The sequence below is a fragment of the Myxine glutinosa genome, chromosome 11 (assembly GCF_964187855.1).
Source record: "Myxine glutinosa chromosome 11, kmMyxGlut1.1, whole genome shotgun sequence".
Classification (NCBI taxonomy): Eukaryota; Metazoa; Chordata; class Myxini; order Myxiniformes; family Myxinidae; genus Myxine; species Myxine glutinosa.
The window spans coordinates 65,900,142-65,918,218 of NC_136271.1; the positions used below are offsets into that span (position 1 = coordinate 65,900,142).

General features: G+C 44.3%; 1 protein-coding gene across 1 annotated transcript in view; it reads left to right on the forward strand.

Moving 5' to 3' along the window:
- LOC137411836 (sorting nexin-6-like) overlaps window positions 1-13,419 on the forward strand; it is a 56,908-nt gene extending 43,489 nt beyond the window's left edge. Inside the window, exons 12-14 of the mRNA XM_068097118.2 lie at window positions 9,225-9,384; window positions 9,674-9,759; window positions 12,691-13,419. Of these exons, the coding sequence (XP_067953219.1) occupies window positions 9,225-9,384; window positions 9,674-9,759; window positions 12,691-12,741 (297 nt within the window). The 3' untranslated portion in view covers window positions 12,742-13,419. The remainder of the gene's footprint in view (window positions 1-9,224; window positions 9,385-9,673; window positions 9,760-12,690) is intronic.
- Window positions 13,420-18,077: the final 4,658 nt, after the last annotated feature.

Below are 18,077 nucleotides of genomic sequence, written 5' to 3' on the forward strand. Positions count from 1 at the left end.
CGACCGTCATTCCAGCGCATATGGGCAGAGACAAGGCGTCGGCTGCACGGTTATCTTTTCCCGGTCTGTACACGATATCAAAGCTATAGTCGGCCAATTATATCGCCAGAGTGCAATCTTCTCATTCTTAATATTTTGAGAGTGTTTCCCATCGTACATAAAAGCGACTGATTGCTGATCCGTGATTAGTTGAAAATGCTTCCCTAAGAGGAAGTGTCGCCATCTATGGACCGATTCAACTATAGCGTAAGCCTCCTTTTCAATCGAGGAATGGCGCCTCTCACTATCAGATAAGGTGCGTGAGAAGAATGCCACCAGTTGGCCCCCCTGATTCAGTGTGGCCGCTGTTACGTGCTCCTCCCCGACCCCCTGGTCACGGTGTACCTCCGAGCCCTGAGAGGAGTCAGGGCAGAAAAATGTGTTATTCGGTATGTCAAAGATCAATGGAGAAGCCACCCTCATTGTTACTCACAAACACATTGTATTAAGATCACACAAGAATAACAGTACAACAATAATAGTAATCAAAAGTACGATCAATATGTCCTATGATGGTGCCATCAGTTTAGTAATATATAACTCACTGTGCTCCAAGTGAGTGAACCAAGAACATTCCCCAATGTCTCCTATTCCCGGCTTCAAGCCAACGTTGATTCGCTCCAGCGATCGCCAGAACGATGTCCAATCGACGAGAATCCCGTGCGGTTGGCAAGTACAGTCACACAGCCGAAGCTGCACAAAGGCGCCCTCCAGGCGACTGAGAGATCACACTGGGTATGGGCTTTCACGGCTCACAGTCGGCGAACCGCAAATTAATCTTCAAAAGCCATGGTGCACACACGCACACCAGATACGTCTGAAAGCGGTGAAAACGGCTGACGAAGCAAAGAAACCTTGCTCGACGTGCAAAGCGTGCGAGTCAAAATGGCCGACGACCCGTTCTTGAGACGTAACGGCCCAGCGATAATTCTCCTCGGAATCCACCGCCAAAAACCTGACACGCAGGTTGATCGGTCACAGCGATGACAACTCTGTCGCAGGAATCCCTTCCCGGGAACCCCAAAAGTTCACTCGTGACACTTGCTCGCCAACGTTTGCTTCAGAACTCGGAGCAGCTCGGCTTTCTTGTCCGACTCCCTCGCTCCGCCCTTTTTTCTTCCTCCTCTTCATCTTCGTAGTCTGGTTCCCGATCCGGTTTCCTGTTTCTTTTAACATTAATTTTTTTACCTTTTCAAAACAGTTCATGAACAATAAACCTTTTGAAAACAATTATAGTACATGGAATCAGACATTTACAGTGGATGCAAACCACCACAACGGAAGTGACGAATCCGTAACACCGCGATTGCGCAATCTGACGCATCCGTCTCCACCAAGAAAGGGACCGTCTCATCAATGGAGGTCACAACGGCGCCAGCTATGTCAGCCTTCAGTTGTTCAAAGGATGTTTGAGCAGCCAAGGCCAACGGAAATGTTTTGCACTCGACGAGAGGCCATATCTTCTCAGAAAACCGTGGGACCCACTGGGAGTAATGCGCAAACAGCCCCATCTCTCGCTTTAAAGTCTCCGGATCGACGGGAGGGGCTAAGTGGAGTAGGGGCTGAAGCCGCACCAAATTGGGCCGTATCTCCCCACCGGACACAGTGTAGCCCAAAAGGTCTATCGTTATCACGGAGTAACTACCTTCGGCTTCATTGAAGGTCAACTGGTATTTACAAGCCACTTCCAAGAAGCACCGCAGATTAGCATCATGGTCCTTCTGGTTCCATCCGCACACAGTCACATTATCGACGTAAGCAAATACATCTCTCAATTGCTCCTTTGATAGGATATCATCTATAACCTGTTGAAAACATGCAACTCCGTTCGTAACGCCGAAAGGAATTCTATGAAATTGGTACAGCCGCTGGCCAGACTCGAAGGCCGTGTAGGCGTGGCCGGCTTCCCGAATCGGGATTTGATGATAGGCGCTACGAAGGTGCAGCGTACTGAAAACTCGGTATTTAGATACCGCCCGGACCATATCATCCATTCTCGGTAGCGGGTAGGCATCGAGTTGTGTAAAGTGATTCATCGTTTGTGAGTAGTCAACAACCATGCGTTTGCGACGATTAGCGCTATTTATGACCAGCCCTTGAGCCCGCCAGGGTGAGCAACTTGATTTGATGATTCCCTCGAGCAGAAGACGTTTAATCTCGTTGGCGCTGAACTGGACATCGGGCTGTGAATACTGCCTAGATTTCACGGTGACAGGGTGGCAATTCGATGTTAAACTCTGGAACAGCGGGGGTGGTTCGATAGCTATCTCCGTTAAGCCGCATATCGAGCCTGGCACGGAGCCTACAGAGAGTGTTTGAGCACCGCCGAACTGCATTTCTAGACGCTTATGTCGATTCAAGAAGTCATGACGGAGAAGCACTTCCGAGCAAAGGTTCTGAAACACCATTAACTTTACATCCGAGTACGTAACATCATTGGCAATCAGCTTAACCACACAGAACCCTCGCGATCGCTGCCACAAGGCCCCTGAGGACATGTATACACGCTGTCGCAGCGATGGTGGGCCACCCGTGTCACTCGACGAGACGCTGACTGATGTAGGTTCGATCTCTTCCAGTATCGATCAGCGCTTCCACCGACTCGCCGTTTATTTCCACCGGACCCACAGCACGCACTAGGCTGCTCGGAGCTCTCCGTGATCCCGGAGACAACCTGGAGCATCGTCCGTTGAGCTTTGGTCGACCGACAGACCTTGGCGAAGTGACATTTCCCCCCGCAGTTGTGGCACGTTGTCTCCCGAGTGGGGCATAACGAGCGGGGGTGACGGTGATTTCCGCAAAAGTAGCATTTAGCAGTCGCCCCAGCAGGGGGTCGCCATGGTCGCGGTGCTTGGCTCGCACTCCTCGTCGTCCGAGCCCTCTCCGCGGGAACCCCGGCTCGCGATACCCCGTGCGGGAGCTCGCTCGGCGCCAGATTCTGACTCGCCGCGACCATCGGCGTAGGCCATAGTACCCGCAGTTACGAACAGCCGGCTGTAAGTTTCAGATCTGACTAGAGCCGACTGGAGGACTCAGGCTTGGGCAAAAGCCGTTTTGAAGTCCAGCATTTCGCTCTCGAGCAGACACTGGCGGATCGCGGGAGACTGGAGCCCAATTATGAAAGCATCGCGCACTAAATCATCAGTGCACTCCAAGCCCGAGCGATCCGGGATGGCACAGTCCTTGCCAAGCTGCCGTAATATCTGGGCGTATTGCCCGAGCGATTCCGTAGTCTTCTGTCTGCGCGTCGCAAGAAGGTGCCGAGCATAAATCGTGTTGCGCTGTTTAACATAGAGAGCCGTCAAGGTAGCCACGGCCTCAGCATAGATCGTGCAATGGGAGACATATTTGTAAATGGTATGGGAGACGTTGCAAGACAGAACGTTCTTCACAAGAGTGAAGCCAGTGGGTCAACTGGCTGGCAGCATCGCTCGCGTTAGGGTCTCCTCAGAAGTGTCCAGTTTGATGAGTTTGTCCATGAACGTCCCAGAATCGATTTCAATAAATTGTATTGAAAAAAAAAACTTCAAGACCTCACCAAGATACAAGGCTTTATTGAAATCGATCTTTGCATCCTACACAAAACGACATTCTACACAAAAGCATGTATAAATGGGTCAAGCATTCTAAGACATTAGTCATCGATCCCAGTCTCGTCTTGCCAAGAAGAAACAGCGCACATGTCAGCATAACACATTCAGCAGATGAGATACTGACTCTCGAGCGCACCGAGCGTTCGCCCAAAAATCGGCAGGCACGATGCTTCACGCCTACGGAGGCTCTTCATCATTTTCATCACAACACAAAAACATGCACAGGCGCAAACATAAAGGGAGCGGGAGACAAGAGGGGTAGGGAGAGGAAAGCACACAAGCACAACAGTAGAGACCAGGAACATCGGTGGATCTTTGGAGGGGGGAGGGGAGGAGGGGTACACAGTATAAAGCAAACGAACACCACGAGGAATTTCGGGAAAGAAGTTGGAGATTAAAAGAGGTGGCTTTGGGGTGTTTTAACAGGGGTAGAAAAGATCAAGGTTTTGGATGAGGGCAGATAAGAGATGATGGCGAACAGCTGTTTTGAAGACCTGGAGGGTGGAATGGGATTGAAGAGAGTGTGGAAGTTTGTTCCAAAGGTGGGAGAAAAGAGGAATGAAAGGGTGAAGGTGAGCAGAGTCTTGATTTTGGTAGTTTAACCAGAAGAGGGTTGCTGGCAGATCTTGTGCGTCCTGAAGGAATATTTGGAGGACAGGGCACAGACAGGGCACAGACAGAGCAGGGGGAGCTAGGCCGGAGAGGTGTCGGTAGAAGACAGACCCCACCAACCTGCCTGCGGTGAGCGAGTGAAAGGCCCTCAGAATCAGCTTCATCGCGGGAGATACCAATGATTCTGAAAGCTTTGGATTCAACAGCGTGAAGCTGAGCTAGGTGTGAGGCAGGAGCGCCAGCCCAGAGGGGAGACCAGTATTCCATTGAGCTGTGGACGAAAGCTTTCTATGTGGTGAGGAGCTCAGTTGTGCCAAGAAAGGACTTTGCATGACGGAGGATGCCCAGTCGGCGACTGGCTTTGGAGGCCAGGTTGGAAATGTGGTTTTCCCAGGAAAGATCATGGCAGATAGTGAGACCCAAAAGCCTGAGTGACAGACTTTCTTGAGAAAGTGGATGGGAGGGTTTTCCAGATGGTCTTTTTGGAGAGACATTGAGAGAGTGTGAGATTTTTAGGATTGAAAGACATGTTCCACTTGTTTAACCAGTTTGTGATAATGTCCAGGTCTGCAGAGAGTGAAGACGCTGCTGCCCGCCGATCTGAGTTTTGCGATATGGAGCTTTGCTTGACTTTGTCTGTTTGTGTCTGTTTTTGACTTTCTGTGTCTGTCCGTCCATCTACAAACATCAGTTTATGATAGAGGAACAACTTTATTTCCATTGAATGTTATATTTTTTAACATCAATTGGAAAACGAACCTGCCGTTAGCGGGACTTTGGCTCTGAATTCGTCCCAATTGCACATGCCCATGGAGGAGTGAGATAATTTGTTACCTCCGCCACCTAAGGTGGACGGTGGTTATGTTTCGCATCTGTTTGTCTGAGAATAAATATCAATACTGTGGATGGATTCTGATGAAACTTGGTGGACAGGTTGGGTGTGTGACATGGACGAATTGATTGGATTTTGGTGAAAATCTGGATTCGAGAATTTTCGATTTTTAAAAGTAATTCATCACAATTGAAAGATAGCACCAAAACCTATATATAGCGTCGTATCTCAATGTTTTGGATGGATTATGACAAAACCTGATGGATGAATTTGGTAGGCGACTCAAACAAACCGGAACAAAATTGAAAATCATTCCAAGCAGGAGATTTACTGTTTTTAAGTATGTCATAAGGGACATGAATAACAAATTTTTTTTTTCTTTTTTTTTTTTGTATACAAGATCGAGGCTCGTGAAAGAGCGAACATTAATCGCACAGAAAGACAAACTGACACATAAAACATATAACATCGGGAGTGGTAGACAAGATGGGGAGAGAGGGAAGGACACAAACACAACATTTGAGAGCAGGGACCGAGAGACATGGAGACATGGAGACATGGAGACATCGAGAGATCTGAGAGAGGGCGAGGGCTTTGGGGGGGGGGGGGGCATGGGAAGGGTGGGGTGGGAGAGGTATAAAACATATGGACACTGCCGGGACTTCCAGGAAAGAAGTTGGAATTTCAAACAAGGTGGATTTGGGGTGATTTAGCCGGGGTAGAAAAGATCAAGGTTTTGGATGGGGGAACATAAGAGATGGTGGTGAACAGCTGTTTTAAAGACCTGGAGGGAGGAGTGGGATTGAAGGGAGTGAGGGAGTTTGTTCCAGAGGCGGGAGAAAAGAGGAATGAAAGAGTGAAGGTGAGCAGAGAGCCGAGATTTCGGCAGTTTAACCATCAGAGGGTTGCTTGCAGATCTTGTGCGACCTTTAAGAATATTTGGGGGACAGAGCACAGAGAGAGCTGGGGGTGCAAGGCCGGAGAGGAGTCGGTAGAAGACAGAAAGACCACCTACCTGCCTGCGGTGAGTGAGTGAAAGGCCCTCAGAGATAGCTTCATCGCGGGAGATTCCAATAATTCTGAAAGCTTTGGTTTCAACAGCGTGAAGCCGAGCTAGGTGTGAGGCAGGAGCACCGGCCCATAGGGGAGAACAGTATTCCATTGGGCTGCGGATGAAAGCCTTGTATGTGGTGAGCTCAGGTGTGCCGAGGAAGGACTTCACACGACGGAGGAGGCCAGCTTGGAAATGTGGTTTTCCCAAGAAAGATCATGGCAGATAGTGAGACCCAAAAGCTTGAGCGACAGAACTTCTTGGAGAGGATTGTTGAGAAAGTAGATGGGAGGGTTGTCCAGTCGATCTTTTCGGAGAGACATAGTAAGAGTGTGAGATTTGTCAGGATTGAAAGACATGTTCCACTTGTTTGACCAGTCTGTGATTTTGTCCAAGTCTTCAGAGAGTGAGGAGGCTGCAGACTGCCGATCTGAGGGAAGAGGAATGGAGCGGCAGAGAGTGGAGTCATCAGCAAAGAGATAGAGGATTTTCAAGAGAGTCAGAGAGATCATTGATGAAGACCAGAAAATTTAACGTATTTAATAAGGTGGTGTAAAAGACGCTGCATCAACGGTGGTAAGCTGCTGCACACGCTTTTTTTTTTTTCTGCAACCTTCAAAAACTTTACTTAACTTCAAATGAATTATATATTTGAACATGGTAGAATACAAATCGCCTTGACACGTTCAAAACCCTTCTATTTAGCAGTATTGAACAAAATATTACGGTGTTGTAGATAATCTGGACTAATGAAATTTGCAACACAGGTAAGGTGTTCTATGAACTCTGTAGTTACCTCTGCCTCCAAAGGTGGATGGAAGTTATCTTTTCACCACTGTCAGTTTGTGTGTTTGTTTGTCTTTGTTGGTTGTAATGACTCCTGGAGGCAATCGTAAGTTTGATTCCAGTGTTTTTACACTTATCATTGGAATGCAGTCTTATTAGGTTTCATTCATTACATGTAGAGGAATACCTATTGTTTTTCTCAAGATTATTCTTCACCCCTACTTTTTCTTCCGCCACTTTTTGCATGGCCGAAAACTTTACCGTTGGTCCGATTACCACAAACGTTTCACCAAGTGATTGGGCAAGACGTGTATAATTTTTATTGCTAATTATGATGTCATAGGTCACGTGGTATGGGCGCCATCTTGGGGGAAAAAAAAACCTTCAACTTAGCCCCTATATATCTCAAACGGCTCAATGGGAAAAATTGATTCATGGGTCATTCTAAAGAACGCTGTATTGGGACCAAAAAATATGTTTATTTAGCATATTAAAAGTGCTAATATTACAAGATTAGAATGCGACAAACAGAAGAATCCTTGATGCCACGAATATGATATTTTTTTGTGTATGACCCAAGTGAAAAAAAAATTTAGGACCAAGAAAATTTCGACGTCATACCTCACATATTTCGGCTGCCATATTGTTTTTCGTGAAAAACGCTGAAACCCCTTATTCTCTGCAATGGCCGAACAGATAGAGCCAAAACTTGGCATGCATAATCGCATACCCATGACAAACAAAAAGTTCAGCGATCATGACGTTCAGCGATCATATATCACATTATTTCGGAGTTGTGACATTTTAAGCATAATTTTAAAAACCTATATCCTCCCTCATTTTTGAAGATATTGAGTGGAAACTTTACCCAAATGTTCCCCATGTGGAGAAGTTAGTTAAAACTTTACTTGGGAAGTTGTGTTAAGTCACATAGTGTGGTTGCAATAAATAATTGAATGTTAATCTTAAAAAGCTTCTATCTCTTTAACTGCTGCATTGATCGACTTGAAACTTTAATGTAATGCAGCTGTCATCAAGGGGAATAAGTGTTTAACATCTCAACATGATTGGTTGTACTGTCTGGAAGCCAGAAGTCGTTATTGTTGGAAGAAGAAAAAACGCAACACTTTTTCTGAGGCCATCTGATTGTGCCACTGCCATGAAATTTCTTGAGCATCATCTCGGTTTGGCTAGACAGAAACTCGGTTTGGCCATAAATTGATGCAGAATTTTTTTTTTACAATGACGTCATAGGTCACGTGGTTCGTGTCATGTTTTAAGTGGAAAGCCTGAAAAACAGCTAAAAACCCATTTTCTCCAAAACGCCTGAACAGATCGAGGCCAAACTTTGCATGCACAATTGCATACCCATGCCCAACAAAAAGTTCAGCGACCATGATGTCATAAGTCACATGGCTTAGGAGCTATGCCGTTTTGAAGCATAAAAATTTATAATCTAGCTCTTCCCTCATTTTTTATCATATCAAATGGAAACTTCACAATTTTGTTCCCCATGTCGGCATGCTAAAATGCCTTCTTGGAATTTGCAATAGCTCACATGGATTGGTACATAATAATTGAATGAAAATATGTTTTAAATTGTGTCTTTAACCGCTTCATTGATCGACGTGAAACTTTATAATAAAGTACAAGTCATGAAGGGGAAGAAGTGTGCAAAATTTCAAGATGATTGGGTTGTACAGTCTGGAAGCTAGAAGTTATTGTGTGAACAACAAGAAGAAAAAACTCTGAGCTTCACAGGCCATGTCAATGATTCTGGCACTGCCATTTTTCAGGTTTATTTTTTTTAGAAATCATTTCCTCTGCAGTCATTGCACCGAGTGACAGGAAATTTTCACCATAGGAGCGCCTCGGAATGTAGAATCTTCAATGGTAATTATGATGTCATGTGATATGGGCGCCATCTTTGAAAAACCAAAAAAAATTACACCTGTGTAAAAGCGCTGTGTAGAAAAGATTGAGACATGGCTCATTGTAAAGAACTATCCATGGAGAATAACCCATGTGAATGATGTCACAGGGACCTCAATTATGACATCATAATTCGACAAGTACAAAACTTCATCTGATCAGGATGAAATTTATTTAGCATCATCTAGGGACAAATTGATGGAGAAAAAAATCATAATATTATGCAAGTGGGGAGGCGGAGGAAACCGGTCATCACTGCCAGCAGTTATAAAGTGGCAGTTCTAGTTGTATTTTGATTTGCTTCGAGCATTGTGAAATTATTAAATGATTGTGTGCATTGTGTAGAGTTGTTTTGCCTTTCCGTTCGGGTATTTTTCAGGATCTGCTGTACCGGCGCACGCGTGCACAGCTTGACACGGACAGTGCTACGAAAGGTCTTGAACGAGCGCGGCTACGTGGACGGGACATACAGGTTGCAGAGGCATTGCAGGAAACAACATTTCACACCTTCGAGACAATCTCCAGCACTGCACGAAAGGGTGTGGTCTAAAATTACACTGTTTGTATTGCTCCTGGCATTGGTTTCCTTTTTTGCAGCTTTTTCAGGTTTATATGTACCTTGTTTGATCTATCCTGCCATTCATCTATCATCGACTTTTTAAATTTCTTCCAACACTGAGTGTTGTAAAATTTTTAATGGATTGCAAGTGCATCGTATATGATTTCAATTTGGTGAGATGATGTTAACCCGACATGGATGTTAAATTTGATCCAAGTATCAAAGCAAAGAGCACCAATGTGATGCTGAACCATGGCTTCTGGGTGCAGAACTTGCAGAATTTAAGCAGAGGCGTGTTGCAGCCTTCAGGAAAAATCTCATTGAAACGGCTGTGCTGGAGTTGAAACATGCCCGGGTAAGCACATTGCTTTGACATTGTTTTCAGAGAATTTTCATCATGAGATGCAATTATTGTAAAGTAGTACGACTGTAACTGCTTAATTTGATGTCACATACCAGAACATTCATGTAATTATGGTATGAGAAAAGTAGTTTTTACAGCAAAGCCTGTAGGGCAAAGCCGTCTAGAACAGTTTGTCTATCCATATGTATGTATGTGTGTTTGTCCCTTACAAACGTACGCCAATCAGAGCTGAGGATCTGGTCACATGAGAGGGGTGATGTCATGTGATTACATCTGTGATGTCATTACGGCATACGACGGCTGACTCCACACACCGCCATTTTGATTTAAATGCCAATCAGGCCGAACATATTGTCAAAACTGTCGTATATCACAATCACCATGCTCTACCTTAACGTTTTTCATTCAGTGTGAAACCCAAACAAACCGATTGTTAAAATGACCATCAAATATCGAAAGCATCGGCGTTACGGCTCTTCCAAAGAACGACAATACGTATAGGCCTTGGGCTTCATGCCTTCATGCCTCACCTTTAGGCCTCGGACAAATTAGCCCAAATGTTTTTTATGCCTCCACCGATGAAGTCGCCGGAGGCATTATGTTTTCAGGTTGTCCGTCCGTCTGCGATAGGTATTCGTTACCATGATAACTTGAGAATGGCGGAAGGGATCTTGGTCAAACTTTATGTAGGTATGTATAATGAGATAAAGATGAACTGATTAGATTTTTTGGTCACAAGGTCAAAGGTCAGAGATCATGTTGGGTAAAAATCCTGTTACTGCAATAACTTGTGAACCAGTGATGGGATTCTGACCAAAATTGGTACAAGTATGTATTGTGATGCAAAAATGACCGTTAGATTTTGGGGTCAAGTGGTCAACGGTCAAAGTCTGTAATATGTCTAACTTGAGAACTGCTAAAGGGGTCTAGTTCAAACTTGGTACAGGTATTTATAATGATGTAAAGACTGTATAAGTATGTATGATGCAAAGAATAACTGATTAACTTTTGGTGTCAAGAGGTCAAAGGTCAGAGGTCATGTCAGGTAAAAATTTGATGACTTGAGAACAGCTGAATGGATTTAAATCAAACTTGTTCCAAGTATTATAATGATGTAATAATGTGGGCGGAGGCATATCGGTTGATGTCGTGACGTTGAAGAGTCGTTCTACATTTATGGAGTTCTTCTGGAGCTTTCTGATGTGGAATGTGATACACCAGAATGATCGTCATGACCTGAGTTGGTTAGGCCAATTAACTACAAAGAATCCGGAAGAATTCCCATGTTTTAAATGCATGCCATGTTAAGATGCATAGAGCAGCCTAATACGTCCTTCCACGGCATGACATTCAAATTACTAACATTGTAACAAAGCATATTGGTTCACGAGTTATCAAGTGACAACTATATTCGTCATGTGTGTGCATCTGTCTGTGTGTCTTGTCTATGTCTGTCTGTCCGCAGCATAACTACCCGATGATATCATCCGGTCTTGATGAAACTTGGGTGGGAGGTTGATATCATGATCTAGTTGTCCTGCCCAGAGTGGGCGTATTATGCCCATTGTGGGCGGAGCCATGCCTGAAAAAGATGTCTTTTTAGTGGGTAATCGAGTTCAAGCTACATCTCCTCCGAGGGGTTTGGTGGAATCTGACAGGGGTTTCGATATTTGGTTAGGCCAATGTCATGTGTCCCGCCCCCCCCCCCCCACCTCGATTTTTCATTTTTTTTCAATTTTTTTTTTTTCAATTTTAAAAATTTATTTATTTATTTTATTTTTTTCATTTCATTTTTCACCGAATTTTCGGTATTGTGCAGCTAACTAACCTCATAACTGATTATACATTATTTTCTATCATTTCAAGGTCAGTAACCTTCGTTTTGACATTTCCGGGCCTGGCCTGTCCGGGCCTGTTTCGGTTATAGTCCGTCCTTTGTCATTGAATACCGCTCGCTCGTGAACCATCGTCGTCTACTGACTTGTATTAATTAATGCTAATATTAACAACAGTAATTGTTGTATCATTTGGCAATAATAAAAACGTACAAGTCAGGAGACGACGATGGTTCACGAGCGAGCGGTATTCAATGACGAAGGACGGACTATAACCGAAACAGGCCCGGACAGGCCAGGCCCGGAAATGTCAAAACGAAGGTTACTGACCTTGAAATGAGATATAAAATAATGTATAATCGGTTATGAAGTTAGTTCGCGACACAATACCGAAAATTCGGTGAAAAATGAAATGGGGGGGGGGGGGGGGAAATTAAAATAATAAAATAATGAAAAATCGAGCTCCGTGGGGCAAGACACATGACATTGGCTTAACCAAATATCGAAACCCCTGTCAGATTCCACCAAATCCCTCGGAGAATATGTAGCTTGAACTTGATTACCCCCCAAAAAGACATCTTTTTTGGGCGTGGCTTCGCCCACAATTGGCGCAATACGCCCACTCTAGGCAGGACACAACTCGATCATGATATCGACCTCCCACCCAAGTTTCATCAAGATCGGATGATATCATCGGGTAGTTAAGCTGCGGACAGACACACACACACAGGCAGACGCACACACATGACGAATATAGTGGTCACTTGATAATCCACACCCTGGCCTAAGCCTGGTGAAAGGTAAGCTAATACTTCAGCAGTACAGCAGGCAGGTATGCTACAAGGCCGTGAAGACAAAAGAAAATTTGGTTCAATGGATCAATGGACCCATTAGTTGGCAAAAACGAACAGGAAGCCACACAATGGGTTCTGCAACATCAGTGTGCGTACTTCGAGGCCATTGCTGCTATGACGAGCTACGGTGCTGGCAAACACACACACTCAGACACAGACACACAGGCTATTTTATTTGTATAGTTTGATATTTGCTCTCCCCCTCCTCTTCCTCACCCCATCCCTCATTTCAGACTTCCCTGCAAGTTCTCAACAATGTGCTGACAAATCTGAAGGAGTGTTGAGAAACAAATATTCTTCAAGCTCCACTTTTGAGCATTCCAAGATGGCTGGGATCTGGAACGGAGACATGTAACGACACCTCTGCATCAAGACAAAATGCTCGAGGCAATTTTGTGAAAACCTTGTAGACCTTGCACTTTTTTTTTTCTTTCTTTAATTAGCATTATCTATGCTGCCACACAGGTACCTGCAAGAGTTTTTTTTTAAATTTGGGGTGTGCATTGATGAGCTGGCCATGAGTATCCCTGTAATTTTTGGTTCACATTTTTCTAGAGCAGACAGGATTCTATTTGCAATGATCCTGTGTATTTTCTCATCAGGGACACTAAGGTATCTAAGGAGACTGCATTTCCAGCTCGGGAGAGCATGTCAGCTTGGAGGATGATATCCAAAACAAAAAGCCTTACCAGTGGTCACGTGTTCTGTTGCTTATTTATGCTGCTTTGCAGCACTGCCAAATCGGTTACTGAGGCCTTATCAAACGTGCACGTCGGTTGACTCGTTTTCCTCTTGCAGAAAGTTTGCATCTACTTTTTGTTTGTTTTTGTAATATTCTTGTACAGCTATAACATCGGGATGAAACCAAATCCAGACTCTTTTGAAAATGCTTTACCATTCACTGCATGCCAAAACTTTTCAGTGCAAAGGATTTAAGCAAATAAAAGCGCAAGCATTGCAAACTGTCGTCGTTTATTTTAAGAGCTTCTAGAAAGAACTTGAGTTAATGGAACAGTTGGAACACGGTACATGTGTCTCAATCTTGAGACGTAAGGACATGGGGTGGGGGCTGTGGATGGCAAACTTTATTGGTTGTGATTTAAAATGCCATAATATTTTAGTAAGTACGTCGGCGTGGTGAGGGACCCATTTATTTAATATCAATTAATTATAAAAAGGGGGAAATATTAATTAATAATTTCATAGTTGCTACCTCAAATTGAGTGCTATATCACATGATGCCTGATATGATTTTACATTGAGCATCTCACAGGCTCACAATTCTCCAAGCTCGGTTGCCCGGAATGGTGATGGCACACCACCGTTCACAATTCTGGCACCAATTGTGGAGCTTGCAGTCTAGTTTGTGGATTTAAGTAAGTCTATGCAAAAAAGTGGAAAAAAAAAAATGCAGTTTTCTTTACCCCGGTGATTCTACCTATCTTCTCGACTATTGGATGTCTTCAGGCTTGTCAAGGTAACAAAATGAAAATTTGCGCTTGGCTGTGCCGTGCCGGAGGCATGCCAGCAAGCACGTGGACGTGGTCCGATAGACGTCACAGGTGGAGTTCAGGGCCCAGACAGAGACCCAGGGTTTTTAGTTCTCTGCTGCATTCTTGGGTGTTTTGAGACTATTTTACAACACTGATCCAGTTTGTTTTTTCCTAGAAGATGGTATCTGAAATATTCCATACAACACAACAGGCATTTTAAGGCCATTTTCCCTGCTAGAGCAGGGTTAGCCTTGTGGTCCCCATGACTATCTTCTCCATTTTGCCCTATTTTCTGCATCTCCCCTTGTTAACCCCCTTGCCCGCATTTCTTCTTCCACCATCTTTAGCCAAGTCTTTCTCGGTCTTTCTCAGTCTTCCCCGTCCTCTACTTCCTTCTACATTCATTTCCATCACTCTTCTCAACCAGTCACTTTCATCATTCCTCAACACATGACCAAACCATCTCAACCTGTTTCTCTTCACAGCATCCATCACAGGCTCGATTCCCATCAACTTTTGCAATTCATCATTTGTCTTCCTCTCTCTCAACGATACTCCACACATCCACCGAACCATTTGCATTTCCACCCTTTCCAGCCTTTGTTGCTGCTCTGCGTTCATTACCGATGTCTCGCTCCCATAAATCATAACACTTCTCACACATGCAGCATACACCTTTCCCTTCAGCTTCAACGACACTCCCCTCCTCGTCAGCACGCCACTCAGTTCCCGAAACTCCTTCCATGCACATCTCACTCGAGCAACCGTTGCCGAGTCTGATCCACCTTGTCCATTCAGTATGTCTCATAGGTAGCAAAATGTTTTCACACCTTCCAGCTTCATACAGGCTCCAACATCCAACTCGACGTTTCCTCCATCTGCAGCTCCCTCTGCACACCTTACACATGAATGTAGCTGCCACACTGATTAATGACCCTCTCAAACCACTACATTTTTGATGAACTCACTCAGCACACATTGTACATTAAATGGAGTTCACTCCGACAGCCTTCCTGCACACAGCACACAGCCACTTCCCAGTTCTTTCCACCTCACCACATGCTTTACCACTTGCCATCACCTTCGTCTTTCCAATATTCACCTTCAGACCTTTTGTCTCCATACATTCCTTCCACTTGTTCATCTTCTCCTTCAGTCCATCCATACTTTCTGCAAGCAACAACTCCCACAGCAAACCCTCCTTTACGTTCCAAGCCAACACCTTCATCACAGCTACAAATATTAGTTGACCTAGTACCGACCCCTGATGCACTCCCACCTTCATTTCAAACTCACTACTGTTCCCGTCCTTCGTCCTTACAGCTGTGCGTGCTCTTTCGTTCATTGCAATCACTACTCTGATCAACCATTCCTCCACTCCGAACTTCCTCAATGCCCATGTCACTACTTCGCGTGGAACCCTATCGAATTCTTTCTCCAGATCAACAAGCCCAAGAAACAACTTCTTCCTCTTCTCCATGTACTTCTTCTGCAACTGCCTTTGGCCTATGTTGACCTTTTGGCCTATGCTGATCTCAAAAATAGTTGGTGGTTGAATTCAGTTAGCTGATATGACAATCCTATTCAAATTTAAAGTGAATCGGATGAAAATGTAGGATTTTAGACATTCGAAAAAAGTGGTTGTCCTTTGGGCTATGTTGACCTTTTGACCTCAAATATATATAATTTTGTCGGACCTCAAACTTTACCGTTGAAGGTTTGTGAAGTTCGGTTTAAAATTGTGACCTGTATAATTCACGTACAGGGTGAGTCAGAAATATGGTTATTTTTAACACTCGTGTAAAGGTCAAAAAAAGTTGTATTTCAAAAGAAATTCTTACAAGAAAGTGAAGTGGTGAGGGTGTTGCCCAGAAACAACTTGCCTTCGTCTCCTGGAAAGCAAATCCAACGGAAGGAAATCTCTTTTCCTTTCACAAAGCCCGAAACAAGTGTGTGGCCACCCTCAGGAGAGCCAGGAAACAATATCTCTCCGTTCTCAAGACCGAACTCTCTTATCTGTCTCCCTCTTCCAAATCGTGGTGGCGTCTGGTCAAATCTGTTTCTGGTGTTTGTTCCCCCTCCATCCCCTCCATCCCCTCCCTTACCTCAAACGGCTACACAGCTGACTCCGCACGTGAAAAAGCTGAATGCCTCAACTCTGTTTTTGCCTCTAAATCTTGTGTCCCAAACCCATCCCTCTCTGTACCCACCGTACCCAGTCGTACTCAGCGGCTCCTGGACTCCGTGTCCTTTCCTCCTGACAAGGTGGAAAAGTTTCTGTCAACCCTCGACTCTGATTCTGCAACTGGACCTGACGGCATCAGCCCACGGGTCCTAAAATCCTGTTCTTCCGCTCTTTCACTCCCTCTCTCTGTTCTCTTCACCCTCTCTTTTGCTCAAGGTCATCTGCCATCAGCTTGGAAATCAGCCAACATCACCGCTTTGCACAAAAAAGGTGCAAAAACAGATCCTAGCAACTACAGACCAATCAGCCTCCTCCCAATTATCAGCAAAGTCATTGAATCCATCATTGCTTCGGATATGAAATCTTTCCTCTTCTCCAATGGCTTGGTCTCTGATCATCAATTTGGTTTCAGACCAGGTCACTCTACTCTGGACATGCTGCTTCTGCTGTCTCAACAATGGATGGAGGTCCTCGATGCCAAACAGGAAATTAGAGCTGTCTTCCTCGACATATCACATGCCTTCAATACGGTCTGGCCCACCGTACCTTTTCGCACTTGTGTTGGTGCAGGAAACCACTTTTGCACTTGTATTAGTGTGGAAAAACCACTTTTCGCACTTGTGTTAGTGTTGAAAAACCACTTTTCGCACTTGTGTTGGTGCAGGAAACCACTTTTGCACTTGTATTAGTGTGGCAAAACCACTTTTCGCACTTGTGTTAGTGTTGAAAAACCACTTTTCGCACTTGTGTTAGTGTTGAAAAACCACTTTTCGTACTTGTGTTGGTGCAGGAAACCACTTTTGCACTTGTGTTAGTGTTGAAAAACCACTTTTCGCACTTGTGTTGGTGCAGGAAACCACTTTTGCACTTGTATTAGTGTGGAAAAAACACTTTTTGCACATGTGATAGTGTTGAAAAACCACTTTTCGCACTTGTGTTAGTGTTGAAAAACCACTTTTCGCACTTGTGTTGGTGCAGGAAACCACTTTTGCACTCGTATTAGTTTGGAAAAACCACTTTTCGCACTTGTGTTAGTGTTGAAAAACCACTTTTCGCACTTGTGTTAGTGTTGAAAAACCACTTTTCGCACTTGTGTTGGTGCAGGAAACCACTTTTGCACTTGTATTAGTGTGGAAAAAACACTTTTTGCACTTGTGATAGTGTTGAAAAACCACTTTTCGCACTTGTGTTGGTGTTGAAAAACCACTTTTCGCAGTTGTGTTAGTGTTGAAAAACTACTTTTCGCACTTGTGTTGGTGCAGGAAACCACTTTTGCACTTGTATTAGTGTGGAAAAAACACTTTTCGCACTTGTGTTAGTGTTGAAAAACCACTTTTCGCACTTGTGTTAGTGTTGAAAAACCACTTTTCACACTTGTGTTGGTGCAGGAAACCACTTTTGCACTTGTATTAGTGTGAAAAAAACACTTTTTGCACTTGTGATAGTGTTGAAAAACCACTTTTCGCACTTGTGTTAGTGTTGAAAAACCACTTTTCGCACTTGTGTTAGTGTTGAAAAACCACTTTTCGCACTTGTGTTGGTGCAGGAAACCACTTTTGCACTTGTATTAGTGTGGAAAAAACACTTTTTGCACTTGTGTTATTGTTGAAAAACCACTTTTCGCACTTGTGTTAGTGTTGAAAAACCACTTTTCGCACTTGTGTTGGTGCAGGAAACCACTTTTGCACTTGTATTAGTGTGGAAAAAACACTTTTTGCACTTGTGATAGTGTTGAAAAACCACTTTTCGCACTTGTTGGTGTTGAAAAACCACTTTTCGCAGTTGTGTTAGTGTTGAAAAACCACTTTTCGCACTTGTGTTGGTGCAGGAAACCACTTTTGCACTTGTATTAGTGTGGAAAAAACACTTTTCGCACTTGTGTTAGTGTTGAAAAACCACTTTTCGCACTTGTGTTGGTGCAGGAAACCACTTTTGCACTTGT